The sequence below is a fragment of the Dysidea avara genome, chromosome 8, assembly GCF_963678975.1.
Source record: "Dysidea avara chromosome 8, odDysAvar1.4, whole genome shotgun sequence".
Classification (NCBI taxonomy): domain Eukaryota; kingdom Metazoa; phylum Porifera; class Demospongiae; order Dictyoceratida; family Dysideidae; genus Dysidea; species Dysidea avara.
Genome location: NC_089279.1, coordinates 5,646,100 through 5,672,527, shown reverse-complemented (window position 1 = coordinate 5,672,527; position 26,428 = coordinate 5,646,100). Strand labels below are relative to the sequence as shown.

Sequence of the window (26,428 nt, the reverse complement as noted above, 5' to 3'; positions counted from 1 at the left end):
AACACAGACCTATGTATAGTTTCAAGCCTATCATGTAATGAAATTTTTCCCTTCTCATAAATAGCTATATGTGTGGCAGATATAGCTACCAGTAGCTATGTGAGCTCTTTAGTTCTGCATGTGTGTGTACAGTGTGTCTGTAATATGTGGTGTGTATAGCATATTGTTGTGCTGGTGTATATAATGTGACACGCAGCTTCTGAAGCGAAGTTGTGATGGAAAACACTAAGGGCTCGCCACACCACTGTAGTGCAAGGCTCCAAAGATTCAAGTGGCCACTGATTAAATCAGTATGAGAAACCACAAGAAATTAGATCCTTAGAGCCTTAGTCGGCTTTAGCCAGTGTTTGCAAAACAAACACTGCCCAGGGGTCATCATGTGGAGGTGCCGATTAACCTCGCGATTAACAGTCTTCAAAAAGACTTACCCGTATGTATTTATGTAGCAAGTGTCTGTGTAATATACAGCTGTTTAGTACTGAACTGATCACATGCATATATGCATACTGTGTGCCATACATATATCTAACACTTGAAAATGTTTCGATCGATGATGCTGGATATGATTAACCTATTTGTAATCATGTAAAACACTGATTGGGATTCAGAGATCAGATTATTCAGTATTTAGAGATGAGTACATATCCAGAGATTAATGCTACACAATGCCATATACTTTTATGGTAAAGCTAGTTGCCTTTTCCATTAAATCCAATTAGAGATCTGGGAGAGACATTTTCAAGTATTCAGTTTTAGAAGGATTTGACTGACATGCTCAATTGTATTTCAATAACAGTTTAACATGCTGACAGGACTCGATGAGCTCCTGATGCTGACTTGTTTGACTATTATCAATCTTTATTCCCATGTTTCAAGATTTTTTTCCTTATGTATGTAATTCAGTTATGGGAAAACGTGTTAGACACTCAAGTGTAGAAATTTTATGACACCACATGCCATATGCATGCAGATTTTGTCAGCGTATAAGCGATCTGTCATGCTACAATTGATCTCCATAGAATCAGTCCCCCTGGGCCAGTTACAGCAACAGTAGTTAGTCCCCTTGTCCCCCCCCCCTCCCCATACAAATTGTGGCACCACAATTTGTCCCCTCTTCCATAAATGATTGTGGTTCCCTCAATAGACACTATTAGACTATTACCTACAGGTATGTAGCTACATGCTGCTCTGTCAGAATTAGCCAGTGCAATTTACCTGTAGGTTTAGCTCACATACTGATGCATGTATATGTCAGTCACTGTTTGCATGCATGCTGTCGCACTAACTGCTGGATTGAGAGATTTTGTGTAAACTGAAAGATTTGCAAAGTGCCATGGCCTTTGAACGTGCATCAAAGGCATTTGCTCCACTGCAGTATGGACTGGTGTATGCCATAGTCTTGTTATTTACCTTCAACCCTACTATTAACTTAGAAGGAGGAATATTTGAAGGCTGATTGTGGAGGCTTTAATAGGGGGACTAATTATGGCAGAGTAGACCACCTGCAGCAACCTTACATTGTCTGGTCCGACTACTTGAGACATGCTACTTAGTCTGGCCAGACTGTTGTGGCGGGGAACCACTTGCAGCATGACGGATCACTGCACAAGAAATGGTAAGCAGCAACATTGCTGCTCATGAATTTGGTATTAGCAAGAGTTCATAATTGTATATTATAAACTCTTGCATGATAGAGTTTTCAAATGAACATTTGCATAAATGTGAACAGACCAGAGGAATAATAATGCATAAACTTGAGGCTCCAGATTTGCATAGCTTCTCACAAGTACAAACCAATAACATTAGTCCAACTTTAGGACTACGGTTGTTATCATTGTGATGCACACTTATGTAATGGACATGGAGAAGGACATATAAATAGTAAGGAAGGCTGCGCAGCATTCATTTATTCCCGAAAAGTCCACAGACAGATTTCCTTGTAGTGGAAATGAAACTTAAGTTTATTTTATAAAAGTTGACTTGTTGTTAGAGCTCTGCAACACACCTACATACATTTAGTCATACCATAGTATTAACAAAGCCACAGTACTTATATATTGAGGCCCAAAATCAAAACCGTGATACTGAAATATTGAAAATACCGACTATATAATGGCATCATAATATACTGCACGTTTACATTAGGGGTAGCTGAGTGTAAATGTTTCCTTTATTGCCTTGCCACTTACTGCGTATGTTTCCATTTATTTGTGATCAGTGTTTTCTTGTACAGTATCCATTCAAGGGCAATAATTTAGTAATACAGAGGTAGTATACTGAATAAGGGTTTTTGGCAATGCTAAAAGACCCTACTTAATGTTTCCTATTCACTTCACACTCACTAGACCTACACTTCTTGTAAATACCCTTAAGCTATTTGGCAGTTAATTATTAAAATACATGCAAGGATCAACATGGTATGCAAGTATATCTTTTCTGCAAGCACACCCCTGTCAAAATCTGTTTAAAGTGTATACAAGCATATATGTGGATGTATTCTGCATAACATATTATACTGAAGAGAGTGCTTACATGCTTCTTTACCAGTTAGGTACCATACTAACAAACACCAAAACCTGTGGATGTATGTATGCATGTGTGTGTATACTGTACGAGTGTTGTGTGTGTGTATGTGTGTGTGTGTGTGTGTGTGTGTGTGTGTGTGTGTGTGTGTGTGTGTGTGTGTGTGTGTGTGTGTGTGTGTGTGTGTGTGTGTGTGTATGGTGTGAGGCAGCATATAGCCATGTGGCTAGAGCATCAATATCAACCTGGCCATGAGTATATTATAGCTACAAACTTGATGCTTCAGTTGAAATGCCACCCACCCATTGCAACTAAAACGTGAATTGTTATTTTTAAAGCTAATAGCTAGGGCTATACAGCCTGTAACAGCCACAGCCCCCCAGATCCTCTGCTACACATTCTATACTTAGCTCCACACACAATATATAAATTTTCCTCTTTTAAAGATTTGGAGCACACTATATTAATGTAATTATTGTAGCTACATATCCTAGATTCTTTTGTATGCTAACTGCAAAGAACCAACATCCAATAACATCGCAGAAGGGAGGTAGGCTAGAGCTCTTCCACTGTCTTTATTTTAGGGGTAGTGGTTTTACTTCACTTTTGAAAATTGAACAAAGTAGTCAACTACTCTAATAGAGCATACATGTGCTCATTAAAGTCATATCTATTTCAGGGGATGTAGGTTTCTTAGGAGGTTGAAATGGAGCTAGGGGAGCCGTGGCCAAGCTCCCAGACCCCAAGGAATAATATCCACGTATTATGTTGCATGTTTGAACTCAACTGGGTAAATTTCATTGTCTAAGTTGGCCTTTGTGTTCCACCAGGTTTCCTTATCAATAACTAAAGCACACTGTGAATAAAGAATTCTTTACCATGAGTAATTCTTAAAAGGAGGGCAGATTGCACAATAATCAATGAGTACTGACACGCTGTGCATAGTTCCCTTCAGACAGCAGCAGGATTAGAAATTCATGATGAAGGCCATTGATGTACACAAGGCCATCGATTCATTAATGTACACACTTTATTGAAGGCCACAAGTACACAAGTAGGCACAGATACAGTGATAACTGTGATAGTTATCACCTAGCAACAACTAATACCCTTTTCATATGGCCACCCAAAAGTGGGTTCATCCCGGTTAAGTAACCCACATTCAACCCAGTTTCTGTTCACAAGCAATCATCACATGATGGTATTCATTGAGTGATAATTGTCTTCTGTGCATTTTATGTATTCATTAAAAACCGCAACTCACTTTTGAAGCCATAAACTGAGTTCAACCCGAGCGTTAACCTGGTTTAAAGTGACCATATGAAAGGAGTATAATAGAAGTTGTGGTAGGAAAGCCATTAAAATGATCAGTTGAGATAGCAGTGATTCACTGGTGACTTGCAACATGTAGAAGTATATGTTGCAGAATAGTTGTGTTTAATATCTGTACATGTGAAGTGATAGTCAGGGGTGAGTGAGAATACAATGCCAGAGAAGTATATACCATGAAATGTCAATGCTTTTACCGTGAAATGTTTTGCCATGAAATTTCAAATGGTACCCAAGGAATGTACTATGAAAGTCATTTCATGGGGTATACCATGGACTTTTCATGGGCCTGTTATCATCAGAATTTCATGACACTGCATGTGACTGCAGAAATTTCATGGTTGTAGTACCCATAAAAATTAATGTTAAATTTCATACAAAATGATGGGCATTTTCATGGGGATTTCATGACAAGTTTCATGGAAGCGTACTTTTCATTTGGGTATCTGTCTTGTCTTCACACAAAACCAGTGCTATATGGAATAGAAAAGAGAATACAATTAACTGCTTGGCTGTAATCCATCCATACAATGAGTTGTCAGTAATTTTCAGAGGAACATAAGGGTGGTTGATGTAGGCTCATGTGTGCAAATTAAAGTAGCATTAATTATGCAGCAAATAATTAGATGCATAATGTATGGCTTCATCTATGCAAGTGCAAGTGTTCACTCACTGCATGTTTCTATCCATTTTTAGCCAAGAGTTTGTCTCTCTTGCTGTAGCATAGTGTGCTGAAGGCTGGCTGGTGTCCGAGAAAGTCTTATTTCATGCCAGTTGGCTAGCCAGCTCAAGGAAGTTTAAAATGATTTTATGGTTTCCATTCAGTTTCAGTACACCAACTAATATTACGTAGTCCCCCCTCATGTTTCTATTTGAAGTCCAGTAATTATGAGGGACATTTGTAGTAGCATTGCATGAGCTGCTAACAACAATGAGGGTATGGAATTGAATGGCAGTATCTATAGAAATACTGTGACTCAGTATAGTATTTTAATGTTAAAAAGAAACCTAGCCAACCAAGAGTCTTGTCACCTTAACCAGGGTCTAAGTGGTATACAAGCTTGAGGCATACACTGCTTAAAGGTGCTTAGTTTACTAGTTTGTTAAGCTGCTTTGTTGTATCCAGTTATACTGATAGTAAAATATCAGTAACTGTATGTGGAACATATTGTTTTACGTACTAAGTTTTAAACTCTCAGTAAAACATGTCAGTGAATGCGGGTTTACTGAAAAGCTACTAAAAGAGTAAACTATTAACAGTTCAAATTCCATATACTGGGAATATACCACTCTAGTAAACTAAGAAACTTTAAGCAGTGATAGGGTCTGGGCCACAAGACTAATCACTCACAACACTGCATGTGATTAGCCAACAGGAATGAAAGTCATGCGTAGAGAGAGTGTGACAAGGTCAACATCCTCCCCACAGTACCCCACACGGCCACACCTCTCTTGCCAGGTAGTTAATAAGCAACAACACAAACATGAATAATAAAGATAATCAAATAAAGTTGTCTATAATGCATCGGATTGAACTTGAGTTGGTCACTGCTCAACAAGGGATGTAAAATCAGCATTAGCACCACCTCATGACTGCAGCAATGTTCAAATGTCTGAGTATACTAATGCTATTAAAATGACTTTTCCTCCCAACCACTGATATCATGCCTGAATGTCCTTCCCCCTCAGTGACAAAGTATCAGTAGAAATGTGTCAACTATACAGTGCAACATATAGGATTGATTACGGCATAATTATCATAGGTTGCACTGGACTGTATTTTTCCACAAATCTGTTAGCTACCCTACATTCAACTGAAATGTTAAATATGATGATTAATATACAATGTTGGGCAAGTTACTTTTTACAAGTAACTAGTTACATATTACACATTACTTGCAACTGAACTATTTAGTTACAGTTACATATTACCCATAAAATAAAGTAACTGTAATAATATTACATATTATATTACTTTGTGTCCACAGCCTTAAGTTGTCACGTGTGAAACTACCACCTTATCACGTGACATGATTGCGTTGTTGGACAATGTGCAAATCTTGGTAGTAAGTAAGAAGCTGGTAAATAAGCTTCATTCAGTAGGCTTCATTACTTCATTGTGGCTAGGCATTACTCAGTGGATTACTAACGAGATTAGTAACTTCATTTCTTGTAGTAATAATATCACTTAATATTAGATTCGTTACAGTAACTATATTACTTAGGTAACGCATTACATTTGTAAGTAAAGTAACTTGAGTTATATTACCTGTTTTTATAGCATATTTCGTTATATTACTTAGTTACTACAAAAGTATAATAATATTACATAACGCGTTACTCCCAACACTGTTAATATACTCTAATAGAGCAGTCACATACAAATCATACCAGTAAAATTTAATTGTCCTTACTCTTTCTATATATATTTCTTTTCATTTTCTTATGCCTATGCTTATAGCTTTGCCAGCATAGCACCCCATGATAGTGAACACGTTTTGAATGGGAGTACCCCCAAGCACCCTCCTTTGCTCGAGTCTGTATGTCTTGCATCAAAGCAGAAGTTAGCTCAACTTGTATATGTACTCGTTGACTGGCTAATCTATAACATTAGCAGGTGCCCCTATGTACTTGACTTTGGTTTCAGGTGAATTTGTAATAAATGCAACTAAAATGTGCATATTTTCATGAATTTATAAGCTGATCTTGGTCTGACATAAAGTTTAGTGTTTTAACCAGAAATATGGTTCCTCCACTAGGTAAGGATGTGCTCCAAATGCCCCATCCTGGATCTGCCATTGTCATGAGTATTAATAATGCTGAGAAAATACAATAGGCAACTAATCCATTATGAAAATGTTGCATGCATCTTGTTTGATTTATATACAACACAATTCTCCACAACTATTTTAACCTTTCAGGCATGCAGTGAGTGTAAAATGCATACATATATACATAACTTTACTTTATACTACTCTGTAGTGTAGCTTGCTGTTTCTTATATACAACTATATCCCCATCATCATATACAATTATATGGCTATAGCCTTTTGGCCACAACTAGCCCCCTCACCTGCTTTGAGGTGCACAGCAGCGTCTACTTATTCATTAAATCAGCCATCAAAGTTTCACAGAAGAATAGGCAAATCTCTTCTAATTAAACATCAAAATTTTATTTTATAGGAGCAATTTAGGATTGAATTGAAGCTGCTAAATTGAAATACTATCCAAAATGGATGTGAAAAGTGTGTGTGAGCTGGAATTAAACATAACATGTGCTTACTACTACTGACCTCATGCACCATTGTGCCAAACATCCTGTGAAACCAATTGCAATGAGAAACAATCAATTCTAATTTACTGTCTGAAAGACATGCAATCTTCTATACAAAGGGGATTTTCGGCCTTAAAAAGCCTGGGTTAAAAAGTTGTGAAATCAAAGGTGGCGGCCAAGAAATGGCTGCAATGATGTTAATGCTTAAAATTTTAATAATGGCTGTGTGCATTGTTAAACTTTATTAGCATTAACATCATTGCAGCCATTTCTTGGCCGCCACCTTTGATTTCACAACTTTTTCACCCAGGCATTTTAAGGCCGCACCATTTTTTTCACAGCTTGGCTGTTTTTGTGTGGATTATAATTACACTGCTGGAGACTGATGATCATAAAGTGACTCACAATGCAATATGCTTATTCAATAAAGTTCAGTCAACAAATTCAATTGCATCTCAGAAGGCTAAGTTTTTGAGTCAATTTTTTTCTAGGGGTGAAACAAATATCAAATTTTAAGAATCCGAATATTCTTCAAATCAACGAACGAATTATTCTTTAAGAATTTTCTGTACAACTAGGTGCTTTAAAGGAACAAAATCACTTTGTTTACTACTACATCTTATTATGAAAAGCCCTTTACATGTATGTGTTTGACTTTTTAAAAGATGATGAATTATAGTTTTAAAAATGACAGCTTTTACTTTTAAAAAATACCAACCCATTTTGTTGTAAAATAAATCCAAGAAACAACTTTACAAATAGGTATGGCCTAACAACTATAGTAATTGGTCCACTCACAACCTTCAAAACCATGCAAGTGTTTTGATGCTCATTTGTATCATGGAAACTGAATGGCTTCAACAAATTCCATTAGTGTGGAACCGTCTTGTGAATCATTTTAGCAGTTACTGTACCTATGTAAAATCATTAAAAAGTCAAATGGCCGCTAGCCCAGAGCTAGCACACCTTCAGTACTGTACCCCCAATACCAATGATTTAAATTATCGTTCACCTGTATGCAGTACTGTAAAGTCATCAAATGAAAACCAGATCAAATCAAAACCAGGTGCTACAGCTTCTCCTATCAAAGTGTACATGTCCTTCTTTGATTCTTCATCAGCTGATTCAGGAAGTAACATGTGACCACATTTTACTGGTAACTCACATCTACCACTCTACTCAACTCTCCACTAGCTGGTTGGGTCAAACAAGATGAACTCAAATGGAACACCTCCATGATAGTAATGTACATGATCTGATAATTTACTGTAAGGGATAAGATTGGAGTCTACATTTGGCATCCGGTAAATAGAAGTGAGGGCATTTTGACCATCCGAGGCTTGATATTTTCAGTCTCTGATCATGACCAGTAGCTATGATCTGTCATTACGATATCTTTCTCTGGTAGCTAACTACAGTTTCTCCTCTTAATTGTGCTCATTGGCTGGTCACATGAGTCTCCAAGAAGAAACCACCTACTGGATGGGGCCCAGCCAGTTTGTCAGTTAACAACTCAGCTGATAGCCATGGTGCTAGACTGCTAGTTGCAGAAAATTCTGATAGTTAATGCTGATCAACAGTTTGTTGAAAGCTTTTAGCAATTACATCCTGCCAAAGCATACTTTCACTTTGTCAAACCACTAAATAAAGTTTAACTAGCATTTACAATTAACGCCTTAGAAAAGAATTATCTAGGAATTTATATTGCGCGCAACTTACTCATCAATGGCGGCAAATTGCAACGAAGACATGAAATTGGTTACCTTAGCAAAGGATGCGTGTAGAGTGAAGAACAAAGCCATTCTCTCACAAGTAAGTCGAGGTCTAAGCTCCGACAACCAACAGCCCGATTTTTAGCTTGTTCCTTAGGCAAGTGGAGAGTGCAGACAGGCACAATGTGCTTACCTTAAACAACACCTATTCAACACGATTATACAAGAGACAGTCTTATCCAGTGAGGTATATTACACTGCAGTCTTGTACAATACCACATTATGCTACCAAACAGATGGAGCTGCCACTGGTAGGGCCACTAATGTCTCATGGCTATCAAACTCCACTGGCACATCAGGTATGTGTAGTTTTGCATATGAATTAATGACCACAATAAGACTATACCTATTTGAAAAGTTTTTTCTTGGACCCGACTGACCCAATTTTGCACAGATTTTAATTAAGAAAAGAAATTAGATCACATGACACCTGAAAATTAATTTATATTTATTGCAAAGTGATCGAGATACTGTAATAGAACAGTCAGTGGGTAAAATTCATTTCAAAAGTAGGCATAGACTGAGTGTCACCCACCTCTGGCTAAGAAAATCTACACCATGCCATCTAGCTCATTGAGCTTAGTAGCAAGAGTTCATATATACTAGCATTGGTACCTGCCCTACGTGCGGGACCATCTCCACATTAAACATTTTAATGCTGGGAACAGAGACCAAGTATTAAAAATATTAGTTTGTTTATTTTTTTGTTGTGGCACAGCCTGCTACAATGTAACTTGTATTATATACATCGCGTTGCTCATGTAGCGTAGCATGAGGTTTCCTTATGCCATCCTGCTGAAATTAATGATGCAAAACATCAAAGTTGTTCATCTGTGGTTGTAGTTCAATTATTCAGTGAGTCTTCCCTACCAGTACCTTCAATGTGATGTAAAGAACAAACAAAAGCATAAGTATTTGCTTTACATGCAGGTGACAGGAACCAAGCGTGATCCTTATGTCATCTTTTAAGAACGTAAAAACACGTAGGGTTACATGCAAGCTAAGGCAATTGTATATACCTACATGACAGGTGGTGTACACATGGCACAGTTTCAGTTTCTACATGACAGTTACCTTACTGTCAACAAAGAGAAATGAACTGTTGCCAACACATACAATTTGCAATTATAGAGCTACTGCATGGCAAGTAAAGATCCAGTGTTGTAGTGACACATATGGTACTGCCTAAGCACAACGTTGCACTCGCTCGTACACGCAATTTTGCTCAAGATTTTTAAAGTCGCTAATTAAGGGGCGTGGCAACTGTTTCACTCACAAGACAGTGTGGCAGCTGTTTCACTCACGAGAATTGCAAGCAAAACAGTTGCCACACTCCTTAATTAGTGATTTTTAAAATCTCGAGCAAAATTACGTGTGCGAGTGAGTGGGACGTTGCACTTGTGCAGTACCGTACCTCTTGCCATACAAAAACCCGGGTGTTTAAACATCACTAATTTTAAAAGTAATGTATGATCCTTTAAGCAGATCTAGATGTAAGCAGGATTGGCAAAACAGCTGTGCCAGGCCAAGTAATTGCACACACAGTTCCTCAGTGTAAACTACAGCATCTGCATGGCACCAGTAATATCATTTTTTCAGATGCACAGTAGGTACCTGCCCAATCATGCAAGTTGCTTGTTTTCTACAGCAGTTATGAGATAAATATGAACAAAGCCTCACATAGTTTTGCATGCCAGTGCATACCTATATGCTAAAACATATAGTATGTTCACGTTGAGAAAAAGTGGATTTTTTCTCAACAGAGTTAACATTTCAGCCAACCAGATGATTATTGGTAACAGCAAAGGTGTCAACAACAGACACGTACAGTTTGGCTCCATTACAAGTTTGGGAAAGGGCTGTAATGGACACTGTATTTATATGGCTTTCCCATAGGAAATGTATTGCAAAAATTTTGATTGGCCATAAATATTATGTCAAACATTTGAACAAAAAGATTTTGAAATGTTTTTAGCGGGTCAAGCAGTACTACAAATGAACCAAATTTCAGGATCATGTGTAATTGTATCCATGAGTTATTAAATGTTTTTGAGGGTTCAGCTCAACGTGAACATACTATAGATGTAGTTACTCTGGATACTGCAGTTGTAGGTGTGAAAGAAGCTTTTACCTACTCTAATAAAACACACAGATAGACAAATAAGTTGGCAATTTGCCTACCCTACCACAAAAAATGCTATAAGAGTCCCTATGATGTAAGGCAGTCTATGTGCCAGTGCTGAAAAACTGTGAGCATAAGAATTTGTGGATAAAAATTTGCATGGAACAGATAAAGCAAAAAGGTACATCAAGAAGGTCCCAAAAGTGGTTATGACCTAGGTGGGGATCAATTGGTTAGGGTTAAGGGAGGTGCACAAATCACCACATCTGTTTGTGGTTTAGACAGGGATGTAGCTCAAATTTTCAGTGATCCTTCCCTACACCAGTGCCTTCATCGCTCTATAAACAATGAACAAAAGCACGTATTGATTTGCTACAACACTCAAGTTGCAAGTGTTTAATTTCGCTAAAATCCTGCGGTGATATACAGGAATACATGAGAGTAGGATATTCCCCTCTATATATCATGAACTCTTGCTAGTACATAGCTGGCTATGTTTATTTGCTAGCTTGTAACTAGAAGGTAGCTATTTGACACGTCTGCATACAGTACAGTGCATTCGTGTTTTATGGTGAATTTTGCAGTGTGCAAAATGAAGAAGAAAAAACAAAGAAATTTACCTGCTGATCTACTTTTGTGGCTTGTGACTAGAAATCATAAACATGTCTGAATCTAATCAAATACAGTAGTACCATTTAAGTAGGGATTGTCCCAAAAATTTCGTGCGCTGCCCAAAATCCTGCCTTTAAAAATCATCCTAGAGACATTTTATATGACGAAGATCACCTTTACGGAATAGTACTAGTAATACATAATGTAGCATTAAGTATATAACAAAACACTTACAGGTGGCCGGATATAGAATTTTTAGAAATTACCAATACTCAAATTTTAGTCTCACTTCCTGACCGCAGTCGCAAGGCTAGAGGCCAAACAAAGCAGTGCATGGCCACCATTTTATGTCACAATAACAAACTCACCAGTGGGATGTGCCTTTTGGGGTTCCGACAAGTGTAGGCCCTCTGTGGCCTTGTCTTTTCTTTTATCTTCAATCAGGCTGCTTGTCTTCTTCATCCAACGAAACCATATCAAGGTGTTAATTTTCTGTATCAACACTTTTGTCAGCAGCATATTTAGACGCCACAGAATTATTTCAGAGCTGAATTTTAGAAGCACTTCACGTCTTAAGAGGTACACTAGCTAGATATCTGTAAGCCCGGTATCCTGTTCGCGACCACGCCCATCAAATAAAGATCTAGGTGGACTATTAGCAATAGAGTATGGAGACCACACCTCTTAACAATCTAACTATTTACTTAACAGTAAACAAGATCACCTTACCCCTTATTGGTCTAGCTAGCTGCACACCCCTTGGCTGACCTGAGATATACTCTAATACAACAGTCATGTATGATAGAATAGTTACAAGTTACATTGCTCTGGTAGACATAGACTATTTTATAAGAAAAAGAAGCAAGCACAATAAATCAGTATATTACATTATTGTTCTAAAGGAGACAGGTGCCCCTCAGCAACAGCAAGGCCGACAGCTGGAGGCACATGGGGATGCTTGGATCTAGAACGTGATCCCCTGGTACACATTATTGAAGAGCACAGCAAGGAGAACCCCAAACTACAGCGAAGCCAGCCCATAACCACAGAATATGGGAAAACCCACTTCTCACTGAGTAAATGGGCAAGATGGTTATAAGTGATGGTTCCCCATACCTACAGATGTGGAAAATACAAGTGGACTATATAATACAAGTTACATTGTAGCAGGCTGTGCCACAACAAAAAACTAAACAAACTAATATTTTAAAAAATTGTTATTTTAAAATGAAGTAGGGATCTATGCAATAAAAGTAGTGAAACAAGAGATGAATGATGATATTACAGCATAGCTCGGTGGATAAGCCCCTACTTTGGCAAATTAGCTAGGACTATTTTGTTCAATGCCAAAGTAGAGACTTCCCACTGAGCTATGCTGTAACACCATCATTCATCTCTTATTTCACTACTTTTATTGCATAGATCCCTACTTCATTTTAAAATAACAATTTTTATAAATACTATGCCTACCGACCTATTTTGTTGTAAAATAAATCCAAGCACACAAAACTAAATTTGTTTGGAGTGGCCTTATCCATAGATTATCTATACCTTATTTCTGTATTGGGTATGAATTACATAAATGTCTTATTTTCAGAGCAAAATTGAAATTGTCCACAACATCTGTGACAGTCTTCTTCAATTGTGCCACAAGGTCAATACAGGTGAGTTCTATAGTTATACGTTTGTGTGTATTGGAGTGTTTGACAAAATACTGCAAAACATTTATTCAAACAGTGAAACTATAGTGGGCCCTTCAGAAAAGAGCACCCTTAGCTTGTTAAGAGTACTAATATGACTGTAGACTACTAAATTTTGTGCAAGTAGCTCGTTGGTTTAGCTAGATGTGAAGGGAAGGGAAAAACCCTCCTCACAGTTTTTCAGAATGGTGTTAGTTCCTGCACCTATAAAGATTGAGATACACTAACAGTATACTATGATTGATCTAATAGAACAATCATACAGTGGAACCTGTCTTTATAGCCACCTGTATAGAAAGGCCACTTCTCTAAAAAAACCACTTGCAAATTCCCCGTGTGGGCTATTTAAAATCTAGTTAGCCCAAAGGTGACAGTCTTAGACAGGTCCCACTGTATATACTCTAATAAAACAGTCAGAGTAGCTACAGCTGAATATTATACCTAAATAGTTATACAACCTGCCAGGTCACTACTAAAGGGTAAAAAGTCCATGAAACATAAGGTATGGCCTAATAAGGACACCTTGATATTCAGGACACCTCGCTAATAAAGATGATCCCAAAATGTCTAGAATAGATGTCTCACACACAACCACTTTTTTCCAAAATTTAAAAACCAATGATTTTGTTCACATCTCTAATGTCCACTTCGCCAAAATGCTATTTTGTGTGATTCAATTTTCATGTCCTTTTAGTGACAAAAGGTCTCCCTGCTATATCTGACCAGTCATCTAATACAACTTCATTGCAATCCCAGTACAATCAGGTATGTCCACTATAGCTGAGACTACACTCACTACATGTACATGATTTCATAGCATAAAGATTCACAATAATGATGTCATTCCCATAGAAACTAACAGTTTTATGTGCAGACAATCCTTGTTGTGGATCCGGACTTTGAGTGGCCATAATTCTACTTTGGTTCTTTGTGAATTTACCTTGACAGTTTCCACTTCACTATTACATCGGGTGATATTATTAAATCATGCGGTACAGAGCCAGTTTGTCTCGATTGACTCTCGAATTTCATTGCTATGGTTGCCAGACGTGGCACCAATTATTTTTGAGATGCTATTACTAAGGACCCTGACAAGGTACAAGAACTGTCAACATTACTTCAGCCTGACAGGTGCCTTTTGGCATAACAATGCATGCTTCATGGATTTACCTGTGTCTTCCACATTAACTAAGTCCACAGTGATTGAAGATTTGTATAAAGGATATATTTCATGAACTGAGGCTGATGCTGTTGACTACTAAACCCGTAACCAAGACAAGTCAAAGGATTGTCCGTTGTGACGTCACTGTTGTGAATCCCTTTTATACTATATTATCTATGATTTGTTGTTACATGTAGTTGCTAATGGATACCATCAACTCCATACAAGTTCTAATTGATGAACACCAGTTAAAGGAAGACTTTGTCGAACGAAAATATGCCAGCAGTCATAATGACGCCATTGTCTTGAAAATGAAGTAGGTGTCTACATTCACCTGTGCTGACTTAACTTGTGTTCTCTAATGGTTTTGTACTTTAATGGAAAAAATATTTGAAGCTTCAGAACTCATTTATTTTGTTCCTACTCATATATAGTAGGCCTCAGTTATCCAAAATTAAAAATGACCATTCTATTAGAGTATTTTGTACAGGTGTTTGTTCTATTAGAGTATTTCAACAGCAATATATAAATTTTAGGCTTAAACTATTCACTTAGCTGAACACTTTTACCATTGCCTGAGACATATTGGGGTTTGGATAACTAAGGATCCACTGTACTACTTTTAAATAATAAATTCTGGCGGTTCTACTTAATTTAATTGCTTTAGCAAATACTTGAAACAAACTAGGTAATCAGGTAAACACAAACAGATTGTATTCAGTTATGTTTTTTTGTAGTTTACTGGCTACTGAAGTACTGTTGATGACCTACCAGCAGTTACAAGTGATGGCATTGAAGGAAATTCAAGCCAGTTTGGCTGCAGTCAAGAAGCAACTGCAGAACGAAATCAGTACAGCTTCCCAGATGTTGGCAATGTATGACAGTGTAGGCGGATCACAGTTCACCAATCTGGCTCAAGAATATCAACAACTGTTAGCAGAAATAGCACATAAACAGTGGGCATTAAATGAGTTATCAACAGTTAAATAATTATCATGTAACAATGGATTGGGTATGGGGTTATGTAATCAAGTGTCATGTGATTCATCAGCTGAATCATGTGATGCAGATTCTAGATCATGTGATGCAGATTCTAGATCATGTGATCTGGTATCAGGATCATGTGATGGTGATATTACATCTTGTGATCCCATAAGGTGATTATCCAATGTTGCCAGCCACCCATCTCCATTTTGTAGATCATTTTCTGCTGGAGCTATTTTATTACTTTTCTGCATCACAAACAAAACCAATAACAACAGAACACCCTTGTATTCTTTGTGTACCTTAGGACAGATACAAAATAAGAATGGATATTTCTGGTTCTGGCTTTTTATCCTCACAAAATGGTCGTAAGTGGTAATACCCTTAGTAACTACAAGATATCATGGTTACCATGGTTACTATTCTGTAATGTGTTTAACTTACTGAAGTAGATATGAAAGCCCAGCAGGTGTCCCAGTAGTGCATCAACTATCACAGATGGTAGAATTATTATACCTGTTATGATGGGGAAAACTGGATCGGATACTCTTGCTCCAAATAACCTCAGGCGTTCAGTAGAGTTAGACGATGAACAGTCCAAGTAACAAAGTTGATCTCGAGCAGCAAAGAACATCACAAACAAAACAAACATGAAAATAGTAAAAAGTGTTACAATGATAAATCCGGTTGACAGTGTTACCAAGAATGGTCTGTTCAAAAAGAACACACACGCACTTAACAGACAGAATAGGTAAGGTGTACTAACCGATAATTGCGGGCTGCAATACAGTTATTCAGCCACACACAGTGATGATCAAATCCATCAATACATTTGTTACATATTCTGCAGTGCTTTGTATCTACAAGACTACACACAGTATGTCACTAACTAGACAGTAAGAGTTGTACAAGAAATACAAAATGCCTTTCTATTGTGTCAGGAACACAAAATAAAAGTGATGCTTATGGATTCCTGATTATGTCATTACATATACAAACAATATCAGTGTAGAATGTAGTGTACTCAAATCCATGTAAAAGTAAATGTCTCTACCACTTTAGTTCAGTAGAACAGCATTTTCTGAAAATTCAGTTTTTGGTGGTGCAGGAAAAATTTATTCATTACAAAAGAGCCTGTTCTTGAATTTGTGAAATCTTTATGCTAGGCAACCAGGTTTCAAAAATACTGTTGTAAAGATGTCATTGTGTTGTCTGTCACTTTCATTGAACGAGATTTTCAACATGTGTTGCTGTCTGGAGAATAGCTGACTGTTATATTAGGGTATATTTGATTGCGTCTATTAGAGAATCAGTCTTACTGTTTTGCCAAATATTTCTGCTCCATTACACCCATGCTAGTAAGCCCCTTAAAGGTCATTCCCACTGTACACATTTGCAGTTTTTAGAAAGTCACCAAACCTCAGTGCACTTTTAGAAGTATGATTTTGTAATTTTGTCATAGCTGAAAAATTAGTCAACATTTTCTTTGTTACTATCAAACGGTTACAGGTGTGTGTGTGCGTGCGTGCGTTAATGGTATATGTGTATGTATGATTCTGAGTCTAATAACAATACACTCATCCCCAATGGGAATTGCTATTAGACATGAACACAGATATTGTTGATGTGCACATTAGCAAGTTAACTCACACATCAGTTTGGCAAGCTTCACAAAATAAATTCTCCCCAGGCTTATCTTCATTCCTCGCATGATCATACCTGGGGTCAATGCTGGCTGTAATCACGTGTGCACTCACGTGCACCAACAACAGTATTGCTGCTGCCTAGATAACAAACAGCATTATTGAATTTAAACACTTCAAATTTCCTTACAATTATTCCTAACAGGCGCCAAGCATAAGGAAGGTAGAGCACTGGTATTCCGTAATATATTACAACTAGACACAATAGTGAAATCCACCCAGCAACCTGGTGACAGCCTAGCGGTAAACTCCAACCATTTCTTCTAACATTTCTGGCATAAGCAACACTTTCGCTCATTTAAAAACCACAATCGATATAGTGTGTACTCTAATTGATGCGCCACATCACGATATGTCAGGTAAACACTGACATTACTTTTGCACATCGTACTACCGTTTTGTGTTAGATCCACCATTAGATAGAGCCCTCCACGAAAATGATATTGCAGCTCTGAAGCGATTAGCATTCTCTCCCGGCGGTTATGGCAATAATGAAGTACGCCAAAAGGTTTGGCCAGTATTAATAGCAACAGATTCATCATTGAAACTACTCGGGAATAATGGTAGTGTAGTTATGTACTGTATTAACTATACTGTAATGGTGTACACATCACAGATCCATCATTACGTTCACACAGAGATAAAGGTCAAGTTATGTTGGACGTAGACCGTTGTGTTCGCAGACTGCCAGCTGGTAAGATAAATATCATCATATTAGCAACATATATTTGTACACATCTTATTAGAAATACCGCTAATTCGACGGAGACGATATCAACAACAGATACTCAACATAATTCTTCAGCTGCTAATCCATCACCCAGACATCCACTACTATCAAGGTCTTCATGATATTGTACTCACATTTGTACTAGCTGTTGGAGATAAGGTGGCGTATGCTGTGATGGATATGTTAGTTGAGCATCACTTGAGGTGACAAGGTCCTAGCCTTGACATAGTAGCTAACTTGCAATTGCTTCTTTATTTCAGAGATTTCTTGGATGCTAACATGACTCGTACCAGGTTGTACATTTCATTTTTGAAGCCTTTATTAACTTTGCTTGATCCTGACCTTGAAGAATTTATTACCAGGTGTGTCTATTGTGTATTATGTGTGTTATATCGTCTGTCCATTTGTGTGTAGGTCCCAGTGTTATTACTTCTTCAGCCTCAGCTGGGTGATTACATGGTTTGGTCATGTGATCCAGGACAACGATATTGTGATGAGATTGGCCGATGCCTTCCTGGCATCTCATCCTCTAATGCCTCTCTACCTTTCTGCTATGGTAACTATTGGTAATATGGTTAGGCATGGGACCAAGTACAAGTATAACATTTTTGTTTTAACAAGATTTCGTGTTTATTTGTTCACAAAACGTGGCATTTTACTGCTGCCTTGACTCACCACAATCAATTGATGAAATCCTGCTGCACCTCATAGGCTACATTTACAAGTTCTCCTTAAGTGTGCAATTCAGACACCTGTGCAGCCTCCACATGTGTTAGGCAAACTATAATAGTTGTGATGTGTCTTATAAAATCAGGCATGCATTAGGTCCATAGCATTTGATGTACTCCTTTCTAGTTTGTTACTATTATTCAGGAGTGTCACATGCAGTATAGGGAACAGAAAATTCTACTTGCAAAATATAGTATCTGAAGATTGTTATGGTTGTCTTGATTTTTGAATTCATTAAAAAGTATTTACTAGGTTTAATTATAATAACTCCATGACTTTTTGACAAAAGACATTTGCTATGACATCCTTAATAATGTCTATACATTATTGTAGCTTGTTGTGAGTCGGCGAGATGAGGTGTTGAGTCTCGAGTGTGAGATGAGTTGTGTACACTCCTTCCTATCTAACATACCAGAGGATTTGAATTATGAGAAACTACTAACACAGGCATGGGACACATTTCAGAAATTCCCACCAGAAAAGGTGGCCAAACTTGGGAGCATCAGCATGTCATCAAGGTTAGTTAAGTTGACAAAAAAAATTTTTTTTAATTAATTTTTTTAGCATAACACTGATGAACTACCCTAGACTATTGAGGCAGGTAGAAGGGACCATGCTACCTGTAGACTATTGGATGTGGGTGGGGCTAGGTGCAATTGCAGCTGCTGCATTAGCAGTTATGTATCATTACATGACATCAACAAAATGAGAAAATAATTTTATACATTTAAGAAAAATGTACAACACAATTAAGTTTAAAAATGCAATTATGTATTTGTCGCCTGTGATTTGAATACACTTGGGTGGATGTAGTCATAGTTATCATTGGCTTGTTGTGTGATTTCAAAAGGTGTATAGGAAGGATTGGTTTGTAAAGGAATTTCTGAATTGTGTTGTGGTGAAGGAGGTTGAAGGGGACACCGCTCTGCTGCAGCTGACGGTAACTGTACTGGACATTGTTGTAAAGCTTGTTCTATCCGCCACTGATCCATGAAGTCTCGATCATCATCGTCACTGTCTGTATGGCCACTGCTTGAGCCATAGGAGTTAGCAGGAACAGTTCTAGCTATTAGTGTATTGCGTGGAACATCATAGTTTTCCATGCCTGCATGTGGCATGTCATATGTGTTAGACGTAGGTGAGAGGAGTGGATCACCAGCAGCATCAGTTGACTCATATATGTGAGACACAGGTGTGTGATGCAAATTGGCAGCAACATCAGTTGGTCTATGCATGTGAGACACAGGCAAATGATGAGAAGTAACAGTTGTGTCAGCTGTAGTTGTATGCATATCACTTGTCAAAGGTGGTGAACCAACAGGATGCATCTTAACATATCCAGTAACATCATCAGTGTTCTTGGAATCATCATCAGTGACATCAGGTACATGTGACAGTTGATGGTCTGGTGGTGAATGTTGAAAGACATTATCTGAAGGTAAACAGAATTCACTGTTCCGATGTGAAAAAGTAAACACTTCTGAGAGTGAAGTTTTATTAGGAGTTGCCCACTCAGATTTACTTCTAATTCGGGTGGTCTGAGCGATACGTGGCGGTGGAACAGCAGGTGGAGTTGCAGTATCTTTACTGGGAATTGATGGAGTAGTTACCCTGACCTTTAATGCATCAAACAGTCTTCGCATATGAACGCCAGTAAAATAAAAGTGACCCTCACCAGTAGAAGATCGACTGCAATACACAAACAGCAGATAACAAATAGCTATTAAACAATTTAACACACTCACGTCCCAGCCTCCACTTCAACATCTGGAATACTGGCATGGAAATTGAAACGACGCAGATGAGGGATCTGCCACGACCATGCTAACTTTGGTGTGTTCACGTAGTATACATCAATCTGGTTCCATGAAAGTTGTAATACATAAATACCAATTCGTGATGGCTGCTCAGGACATTTTATCAGTTGCACAGTATATCGATCTGAGGATAGACAAGTATTCTTAAGCTTGCATACACCATACAAGTGCCTACATGCCTACCTAGTAACAAATTTAGTTTCTGGCGCCAGGTATCCAGTTTGGTCTTTGAATCGAAGTTCATGAAAAGGCTACAATGTGTAAACTCTAGTTGAAGCACGTGACTCTTGTCCCTGTCGTCTAGCAAATGGACATCAGACAGTTCGGATAGGTTTTCCCCTTGCCCTCCGTTATTCTTGTTCTTCAACCACGAAGACTCTTTGTCGTAGTGCTCCAAGCGACAATTTACTGGCGTTAAATCTATTGATAGCACACACCATCGTCGCTTCTTTTTCTGTTAACAAAAGACGTGAAAATGAAACTACGTTACACAATTGCTGCATTTAACTGCGCTGAAGAATGCACCTTGAAATAGTTCTTTGCAGTAGCACCTGGAGGTATCTTCTCTACCTTGTAGAATAACTCGACGTATTCGCACACTTCTTCGTTACGCATTTCTTTGTTGAAATACAATACCGCTATATTGAAATTTATATAAATTCTATTTAAAGCACATGTCAACACAACAGTCAAGTAGCCTTCTTCAGTTTGTTGAATTCCCTCCTAATGACATGAGATTTCTAAATATTAAAGGTAAGATTATTAGGTTAAACACTGAAAAACATTACCTTCTGCTTTAACTGTTTTATTTTGAAGCGGTCAAAATCACTCAGTGTTTCTCTTCTCTCAAATCTGGCTATTCTTTTTGCCCAAGCAGTCTTCGACCAGTTGTCTGCGACCTGCTCATCCTCAAATGCTTTCCTCACGTACTTACTGCGAGCACCACGTGGTAGCTTCACTTTTAGATCCGTCAATGCCATCCATTTGAAATTCAATGCTTGTCGCGGTACACCGGTATTAGGACAATCCACCAAGGCCTGACGTACGCGTACAATGTGTAATAACTTACATGTGTTGTCTCTAATAAACGCTCACCCTGTTTTGGTCCACTACATCAACCACGATACACAACTTGCCCGAGTAGGGTCCATTGTTGATAAGTACGACCCTACCGACCTCTACAAACCGCGTATATACCTGTAGAAAGACATAAAGTAGCGCTATTTAACGATCACTTACCATCCTCTTCTGCCACGAGGTCTCTAGTGGGAGTAGTCACACGCATGCGCGAATTCGTCACTCGTCAGACATAAAATGGTGCCTGTGACTTCGTGAGGTACCCGTTGTTTGACAAACTGTAAACAACCTTCTTGTTAGTGATATATTCAATCCCAGGTGGAGTTAATATAGATCAATTATTGCAAATACTAGTGGTGAGTCTGTTGGTGCGTTAAGATCGGATACGGAGGTGACCCGGCATGGCCGGCTCTGACGTGTTTCGTTCTACTGATATTATTGAAATCCTGAGAGCGTTGGATTATGGCACGGCTATGGTGCGTTTCAAGGGACGCAGGGAGCCCGTGAAAAAGCTGTTCTGCCTGAAATTGGAGACGTTTGAGATACAACAGTTTCCAATTACATCTTCTCATCAACGCAAAACACCACAGCCTGAAGAATATGGTATGGCAATACAAACAAGTTTGTGTGTGTCATGTTCAGCTGAGACATTTTTCTGACATTAGTAAACGTTCGTGAGATAAAAGAGGTGCGACTTGGTTGGCAGTCAAAGGATTTTGATCGTAGAGATGATGATATAAAGAGATTTGGTACAGACCAGGCTTGTTGTTTTATCATCCTGTATGGGTCAGAGTTTAGACTGAAGATGTTGAGTTTAGTTGGTGGGTAATGTGGCACTTGTAATGTTAGTGGTGATTTAATATTTGTTACAGCTCAGTGTCGTGAAGAAAGAGATGCTTGGGTAAAGGCATTGCAATATGTTATGCATGATAACAACTTTATGACTCACTTAGTAGTACACAGGTGTGTGTGTCTGTATGTATGTATGTATGTACGTGTGTGTCGAGTCAGTGTTGTGGTGGTTACCATGGTTATGATGTTCTACAGGTGGTTACTTAGGGAATTCCGTGAGATGGATCGTGCCAATAGTGGCAGGTTAGTGGTTACATTGTAGCAATCACCACAGCAACCATTATTACCCTTAACGTTCTTCTTACTCCAAAAGTATTGGTGTGGCTGACTTACGACGTTGGCTACAACGGATGAACGCAAAGACCTTGGTATCTAAATCAAAGCAGTTATTTACGGTAATTTTCATGGTGGACGACGGATCATTACAAATATTGGATGTTACCATTTTAGGAAGTCGATATAGGGAAAACAGGCTCCTTGGATTTTAGTGGTTTTGAGAAATTGTACCACAATATCATCAGTGCCAAAGCAGTAAATTTATAAAATAATGAAACGAACATTTTAAATTTTGTTACCACAGATTGGCGATCGTTTTTACAATTATGTTGCCAACAAGCAAACTATTGGATTTACTGAGTTGAAAGCGTTTCTGCAGGACGAGCAGAAAGTAAGGAACAACGATTAATTGAAACAGTTTTGTAGTTTAATACTGTTTGTTTAGGACCCTCGGGCTAGTGATTCTCATCATGTCGCAAGTCTTGTCAGAGATTTTGTCGTTGCGGTTCACCGTCTGTCCAACCCTCTCCAACCTTCTCTGAACATACAAGAATTCGTTGACTACTTGTTCTCAAAGAGGAATAGTGTTTTTAATGAGGAGCACGCTGTAGTTTACCAAGACATGGACCAACCACTGTGTCATTACTGGATCGATTCTTCACACAACACGTAAGGGTGCATGCTTGTTTCCGTGAAACCTTATAATCCAGATCACAAATTTCCTGGTCTTATTAGTTCCCGGGCCATATTCAGCAGGTGGTTGTATTAGGCAGGTTTCTTTGTACATAAATATTACATATGAGAATATTCCAAATTTGTGTCCTGATAATCAAAGGTGGCATGGTGATATTTTGGGACCTTAACTAAGTGTCTGGATGAAGTAGGTGTCCTCAAGTATCCATGTTTATCAGGTTCCAGTGTACTGACACTTCATTCTTTTGTCAGGTATTTATGTGGTAACCAGTACAACAGTGAGTCATCAGTTGAGTGTTACGTTAGAGTGCTCCGGAGTGGTTGTCGCTGTATTGAATTGGATTGTTGGGATGGCCCGGACGGACAGCCAATCATCACACACGGAAGGACCCTGTGCACACGTATTCGTTTCACGGACGTGATAAAAGCAATCAAGGATCACGCTTTTGCAACTTCAGAGTAGGCAATAGCTAGTTACACAGAGTAGCTTGTTAAAGTTGTACATTGTGCACAGATACCCAGTCATCTTGTCCATTGAACAGCATTGCAGCATCTCCCAGCAACAGTTTATGGCTAAACAATTCCAAGAAGTGTTTGGAGGTTTGGGATAATTCAATGATTTGTTTGACAAATGTGTACCCCCATTCCAGACATGTTACTCACAAAGTTGATCAATCCTGTAGCCCTTCACCTTCCATCTCCTAACCAGCTGAAGAGAAAGATCATCATTAAGGTGTGACCATATCTCATCATTTGCATGCTGGCTTTATAAATTTAATATTTTATTAGCATAAAAAACTAAAAGAAGGTATTGCATTTGCAATTCCCATTATCACAGATCCAGAAGGTGTGTGTGCGTGCGTGCGTGCCTGCGTATGTGTGTGTGTACATGCCTACGTGTGTATGTGCGTGCGTGCCTGCGTGTGTGTGTACGTGCATGTGTGTGTGTGATAGGTCATGTTTAGCTCTCATATTGATCACTCTTTGGATCACATGTAGATCACACCACCCATGAACTGATGGATCTGTGTAATTCCATTAAGAATGGTCAGCTGTTCTTGCAGAACCCAATTGACAAGGTTAGCCACACCTTCCTTTATATGTAGCCACTCCTACTTTGTGCGTGGCTAATTTGTTGCAGGTATGGCAAGAACATTTCTTTGTGCTCACTCCAAAGCAGCTGATCTTTACTGGTGAGCAAGAGAAGGAAGATACAGAAGACACAGAGAAGATTGAAGATGGACTAGTTCCTACTACGGAACTGCACCTTAAGCAAAAGTAAGCCAACTACACTGCTATGTGGATTGGCATGTTGTACACCTTGGAAAAATGTGTTATAGGTAATGTATAGTAGTTTATTTATGTGTGTGTGTGCGCACATGTGGTATGCATGTGTGCTCATGCATGTGTGTGCATAAATTCAAAATGTTCATATTAATTAAAGGGACAGTGTGTAGGTGTTGAAGCCATTCAATTGTGCATTATTTCCATTCAAGTCATTGCATACCATATTTACTTGATTAAACGCTGCGGTGTCTTAGTTGATAAATCGATGTGGCGGCTATTTGAATTGACCACCACTAGATGCTCGAAAACAATATTGAAGTCCTTATTTTCAAAATCGATTATGGTACAACTCAAGTGTTCCTTGGGGCACTGGTCCCTCTGGACACATCAGTAATTACTGGCTGTCCAGTACAATAAAAATAAGTGAGCTATTATTGAAGGCGCAGTGTTTAATACAGTAACTGTAATTATGCAGTCTAACATGTTTTCCAGCTGCACAACAGTGGCAGATAATTAAACAGGAACATCCTAATAATATTTGATGATGGTGGTAATGCTCCAATCATCCACCTGTCCGTGATACATGGACAGGTTGTTGTGTAGTGTTAATTTCATAAAGCAGTGTCTTGCTATCCTTTCACAGCAGTAGGAGTGCAATATTGAAACATGTTTTGTAAACATCACCCACTATTTTCATGCTTTTAAGGCAGGTAAGAACCCAGTGCACTGTCCCTTTTAGCTTTTGTTTTCTTGTAGGTGAAGCCATTTATTAATAGTTATATAATTAACGCTTTTGTAATGATGGCTGCTAGTGGATGATTACATTCATCGTCCATTTATGTCTTAGTGAAACTACTCAACATACTATTGTTCTGCTAGGACAAGGAATCAGTTAGCCGTTTTTGGAATATGAAACAGTTAATGGCTTCCCAATTGAAAATTTACTGCCAAATTTTAACACATTGAGTGGTTATCTAAGCATTAGTATTGATTGTACCTCTTTGAATCTGTTATACATATTCTCGATATTCTCAGTGTGACTCGGTGACGGGACAGCAAAGGGTACCCCTTTTTTTTTTCAAACATCCGTGAGCTTCCACATTCTTGTGGGGTTGGACTAGAGGCATTTGCAGTAATTAATGTGATTATTGTAATGGACTGCTAATGGTACTTAATTTGGCCAATTTAATATATGGATAATTTCTAGTTTCAATTCTGACCCCAATAATGTAACAAAATGTAGTGGTATTAGTTAGGTGGTTAATTTGGGCTCACCACCACCGCCATTGGTCTGGTGTTGTCATTATGACTTATTTACTGCATATTGCAGAAGAGGGTAGTGCTTGTAAGCACCTGAATAGAACCTAATGGCTTAATCTAATCCAGAGTTTTAATGTCTAAGTGTCTGCATTCTAAAGGAACTCTATTTGACAAACTATTTCCACTTACCACAAGTGTAATTTTAACCTACAGGCTTAGGGTTGAAGAGACGAGCGTGATAGTGTGTACATGGTTGAATAGTTGGGAATTAACTATGGCCATAATATGGGTAGTTTATTCTGTATTGGTCAACTGGTAATTTGGTGGATATGCTCTTGTTTACTAGCAGTAGCCTCGAAACATTGAAATTAAATTAGTTGAATTGTTTATGGCGTAATTATGGAGGTTACTAAAAGCCTCACTATAGATGGGTAAGCTTGCTTGTATAGTGGTTACTTCGTGTGTATTTTGTATTATCAGTAATGTGGGTGTGGTCTGAAAATGTGTGGTAACCCTTGTGAATAAG

At 38.3% G+C, this 26,428-nt stretch overlaps 6 protein-coding genes across 9 annotated transcripts in view; 3 read left to right on the top strand and 3 right to left on the bottom strand.

The window, feature by feature from the left end:
* Positions 1–8,810: 8,810 nt before the first annotated feature.
* Positions 8,811–15,500, top strand: LOC136263619 (uncharacterized). Its single transcript, XM_066058248.1, has 7 exons — positions 8,811–8,938; positions 8,996–9,085; positions 9,135–9,197; positions 13,230–13,296; positions 14,027–14,097; positions 14,692–14,810; positions 15,232–15,500. Exons 1-7 carry the CDS (start codon positions 8,852–8,854, stop codon positions 15,482–15,484), a joined length of 750 nt encoding a protein of 249 aa, XP_065914320.1. The 5' UTR covers positions 8,811–8,851; the 3' UTR covers positions 15,485–15,500.
* LOC136263617 (palmitoyltransferase ZDHHC11-like) lies at positions 15,409–17,517 on the bottom strand. Its single transcript, XM_066058244.1, has 6 exons — positions 17,312–17,517; positions 17,129–17,262; positions 16,245–16,346; positions 15,923–16,188; positions 15,781–15,869; positions 15,409–15,726 (listed from the first exon to the last, which is right to left on the bottom strand). Exons 1-6 carry the CDS (start codon positions 17,477–17,479, stop codon positions 15,523–15,525), a joined length of 963 nt encoding a protein of 320 aa, XP_065914316.1. The 5' UTR covers positions 17,480–17,517; the 3' UTR covers positions 15,409–15,522.
* Positions 17,497–19,428, top strand: LOC136263616 (TBC1 domain family member 20-like). The gene is made up of 8 exons (XM_066058243.1): positions 17,497–17,540; positions 17,589–17,744; positions 17,798–17,875; positions 17,928–18,114; positions 18,172–18,273; positions 18,326–18,467; positions 18,974–19,158; positions 19,205–19,428. Exons 1-8 carry the CDS (start codon positions 17,534–17,536, stop codon positions 19,347–19,349), a joined length of 1,002 nt encoding a protein of 333 aa, XP_065914315.1. The 5' UTR covers positions 17,497–17,533; the 3' UTR covers positions 19,350–19,428.
* Positions 19,338–21,387, bottom strand: LOC136263615 (uncharacterized). Its single transcript, XM_066058242.1, has 5 exons — positions 21,246–21,387; positions 20,983–21,197; positions 20,641–20,911; positions 20,386–20,581; positions 19,338–20,329 (listed from the first exon to the last, which is right to left on the bottom strand). Exons 2-5 carry the CDS (start codon positions 21,070–21,072, stop codon positions 19,408–19,410), a joined length of 1,479 nt encoding a protein of 492 aa, XP_065914314.1. The 5' UTR covers positions 21,073–21,197; positions 21,246–21,387; the 3' UTR covers positions 19,338–19,407.
* LOC136264704 (large ribosomal subunit protein eL14-like) lies at positions 21,147–21,742 on the bottom strand. The gene is made up of 4 exons (XM_066059481.1): positions 21,697–21,742; positions 21,553–21,635; positions 21,246–21,494; positions 21,147–21,197 (listed from the first exon to the last, which is right to left on the bottom strand). Exons 1-4 carry the CDS (start codon positions 21,740–21,742, stop codon positions 21,147–21,149), a joined length of 429 nt encoding a protein of 142 aa, XP_065915553.1.
* LOC136263612 (1-phosphatidylinositol 4,5-bisphosphate phosphodiesterase gamma-1-like) overlaps positions 21,676–26,428 on the top strand; it is an 18,209-nt gene continuing 13,456 nt past the window's right edge. For 2 of the 4 annotated variants that reach the window (XM_066058237.1, XM_066058235.1), the window contains exons 1-14: positions 21,748–22,137; positions 22,200–22,355; positions 22,407–22,497; positions 22,582–22,629; positions 22,700–22,781; positions 22,837–22,917; positions 22,967–23,053; positions 23,108–23,331; positions 23,608–23,814; positions 23,870–23,955; positions 24,006–24,088; positions 24,145–24,202; positions 24,355–24,434; positions 24,497–24,633. In XM_066058237.1, coding sequence (XP_065914309.1) covers positions 21,936–22,137; positions 22,200–22,355; positions 22,407–22,497; positions 22,582–22,629; positions 22,700–22,781; positions 22,837–22,917; positions 22,967–23,053; positions 23,108–23,331; positions 23,608–23,814; positions 23,870–23,955; positions 24,006–24,088; positions 24,145–24,202; positions 24,355–24,434; positions 24,497–24,633 — 1,622 coding nt within the window. In that variant the 5' untranslated portion in view covers positions 21,748–21,935. Of the gene's footprint in view, positions 22,138–22,199; positions 22,356–22,406; positions 22,498–22,581; positions 22,630–22,699; positions 22,782–22,836; positions 22,918–22,966; positions 23,054–23,107; positions 23,332–23,607; positions 23,815–23,869; positions 23,956–24,005; positions 24,089–24,144; positions 24,203–24,354; positions 24,435–24,496; positions 24,634–26,428 lie in introns of all 4 variants that reach the window. The other 2 variants (XM_066058236.1, XM_066058238.1) reach the window with 2 other exon arrangements.

Bases quoted from the DNA above. Each gene is read 5' to 3' on its own strand.
- LOC136263619 (XM_066058248.1), top strand. From the start codon at position 8,852: ATGGCGGCAAATTGCAACGAAGACATGAAATTGGTTACCTTAGCAAAG. The intron at 14,098-14,691 runs GTATGTCCACTA...TGTTACATGTAG, and splicing joins TGCAATCCCAGTACAATCAG to TTGCTAATGGATACCATCAA. The intron at 14,811-15,231 runs GTAGGTGTCTAC...GTTTTTTTGTAG, and splicing joins GCCATTGTCTTGAAAATGAA to TTTACTGGCTACTGAAGTAC.
- LOC136263617 (XM_066058244.1), bottom strand. From the start codon at position 17,479: ATGAGCGAAAGTGTTGCTTATGCCAGAAATGTTAGAAGAAATGGTTGG. The intron at 15,870-15,922 runs GTAAGTTAAACA...GATATCTTGTAG, and splicing joins GGGCTTTCATATCTACTTCA to TTACTAAGGGTATTACCACT. The intron at 15,727-15,780 runs GTACACAAAGAA...TTTGTGATGCAG, and splicing joins TATTTTGTATCTGTCCTAAG to AAAAGTAATAAAATAGCTCC.
- LOC136263616 (XM_066058243.1), top strand. The intron at 17,745-17,797 runs GTAGTGTAGTTA...TACACATCACAG, and splicing joins GAAACTACTCGGGAATAATG to ATCCATCATTACGTTCACAC. The intron at 18,274-18,325 runs GTGTGTCTATTG...ATTTGTGTGTAG, and splicing joins CTTGAAGAATTTATTACCAG to GTCCCAGTGTTATTACTTCT.
- LOC136263615 (XM_066058242.1), bottom strand. From the start codon at position 21,072: ATGCGTAACGAAGAAGTGTGCGAATACGTCGAGTTATTCTACAAGGTA. The intron at 20,912-20,982 runs GTGCATTCTTCA...TTTTGTTAACAG, and splicing joins CTGCAAAGAACTATTTCAAG to AAAAAGAAGCGACGATGGTG. The intron at 20,582-20,640 runs GTAGGCATGTAG...GTCTATCCTCAG, and splicing joins GAAACTAAATTTGTTACTAG to ATCGATATACTGTGCAACTG.
- LOC136264704 (XM_066059481.1), bottom strand. From the start codon at position 21,742: ATGCGTGTGACTACTCCCACTAGAGACCTCGTGGCAGAAGAGGATG. The intron at 21,636-21,696 runs GTAAGTGATCGT...CGCGGTTTGTAG, and splicing joins CCTCGTGGCAGAAGAGGATG to AGGTCGGTAGGGTCGTACTT. The intron at 21,495-21,552 runs GTGAGCGTTTAT...CGCGTACGTCAG, and splicing joins ATGTAGTGGACCAAAACAGG to GCCTTGGTGGATTGTCCTAA.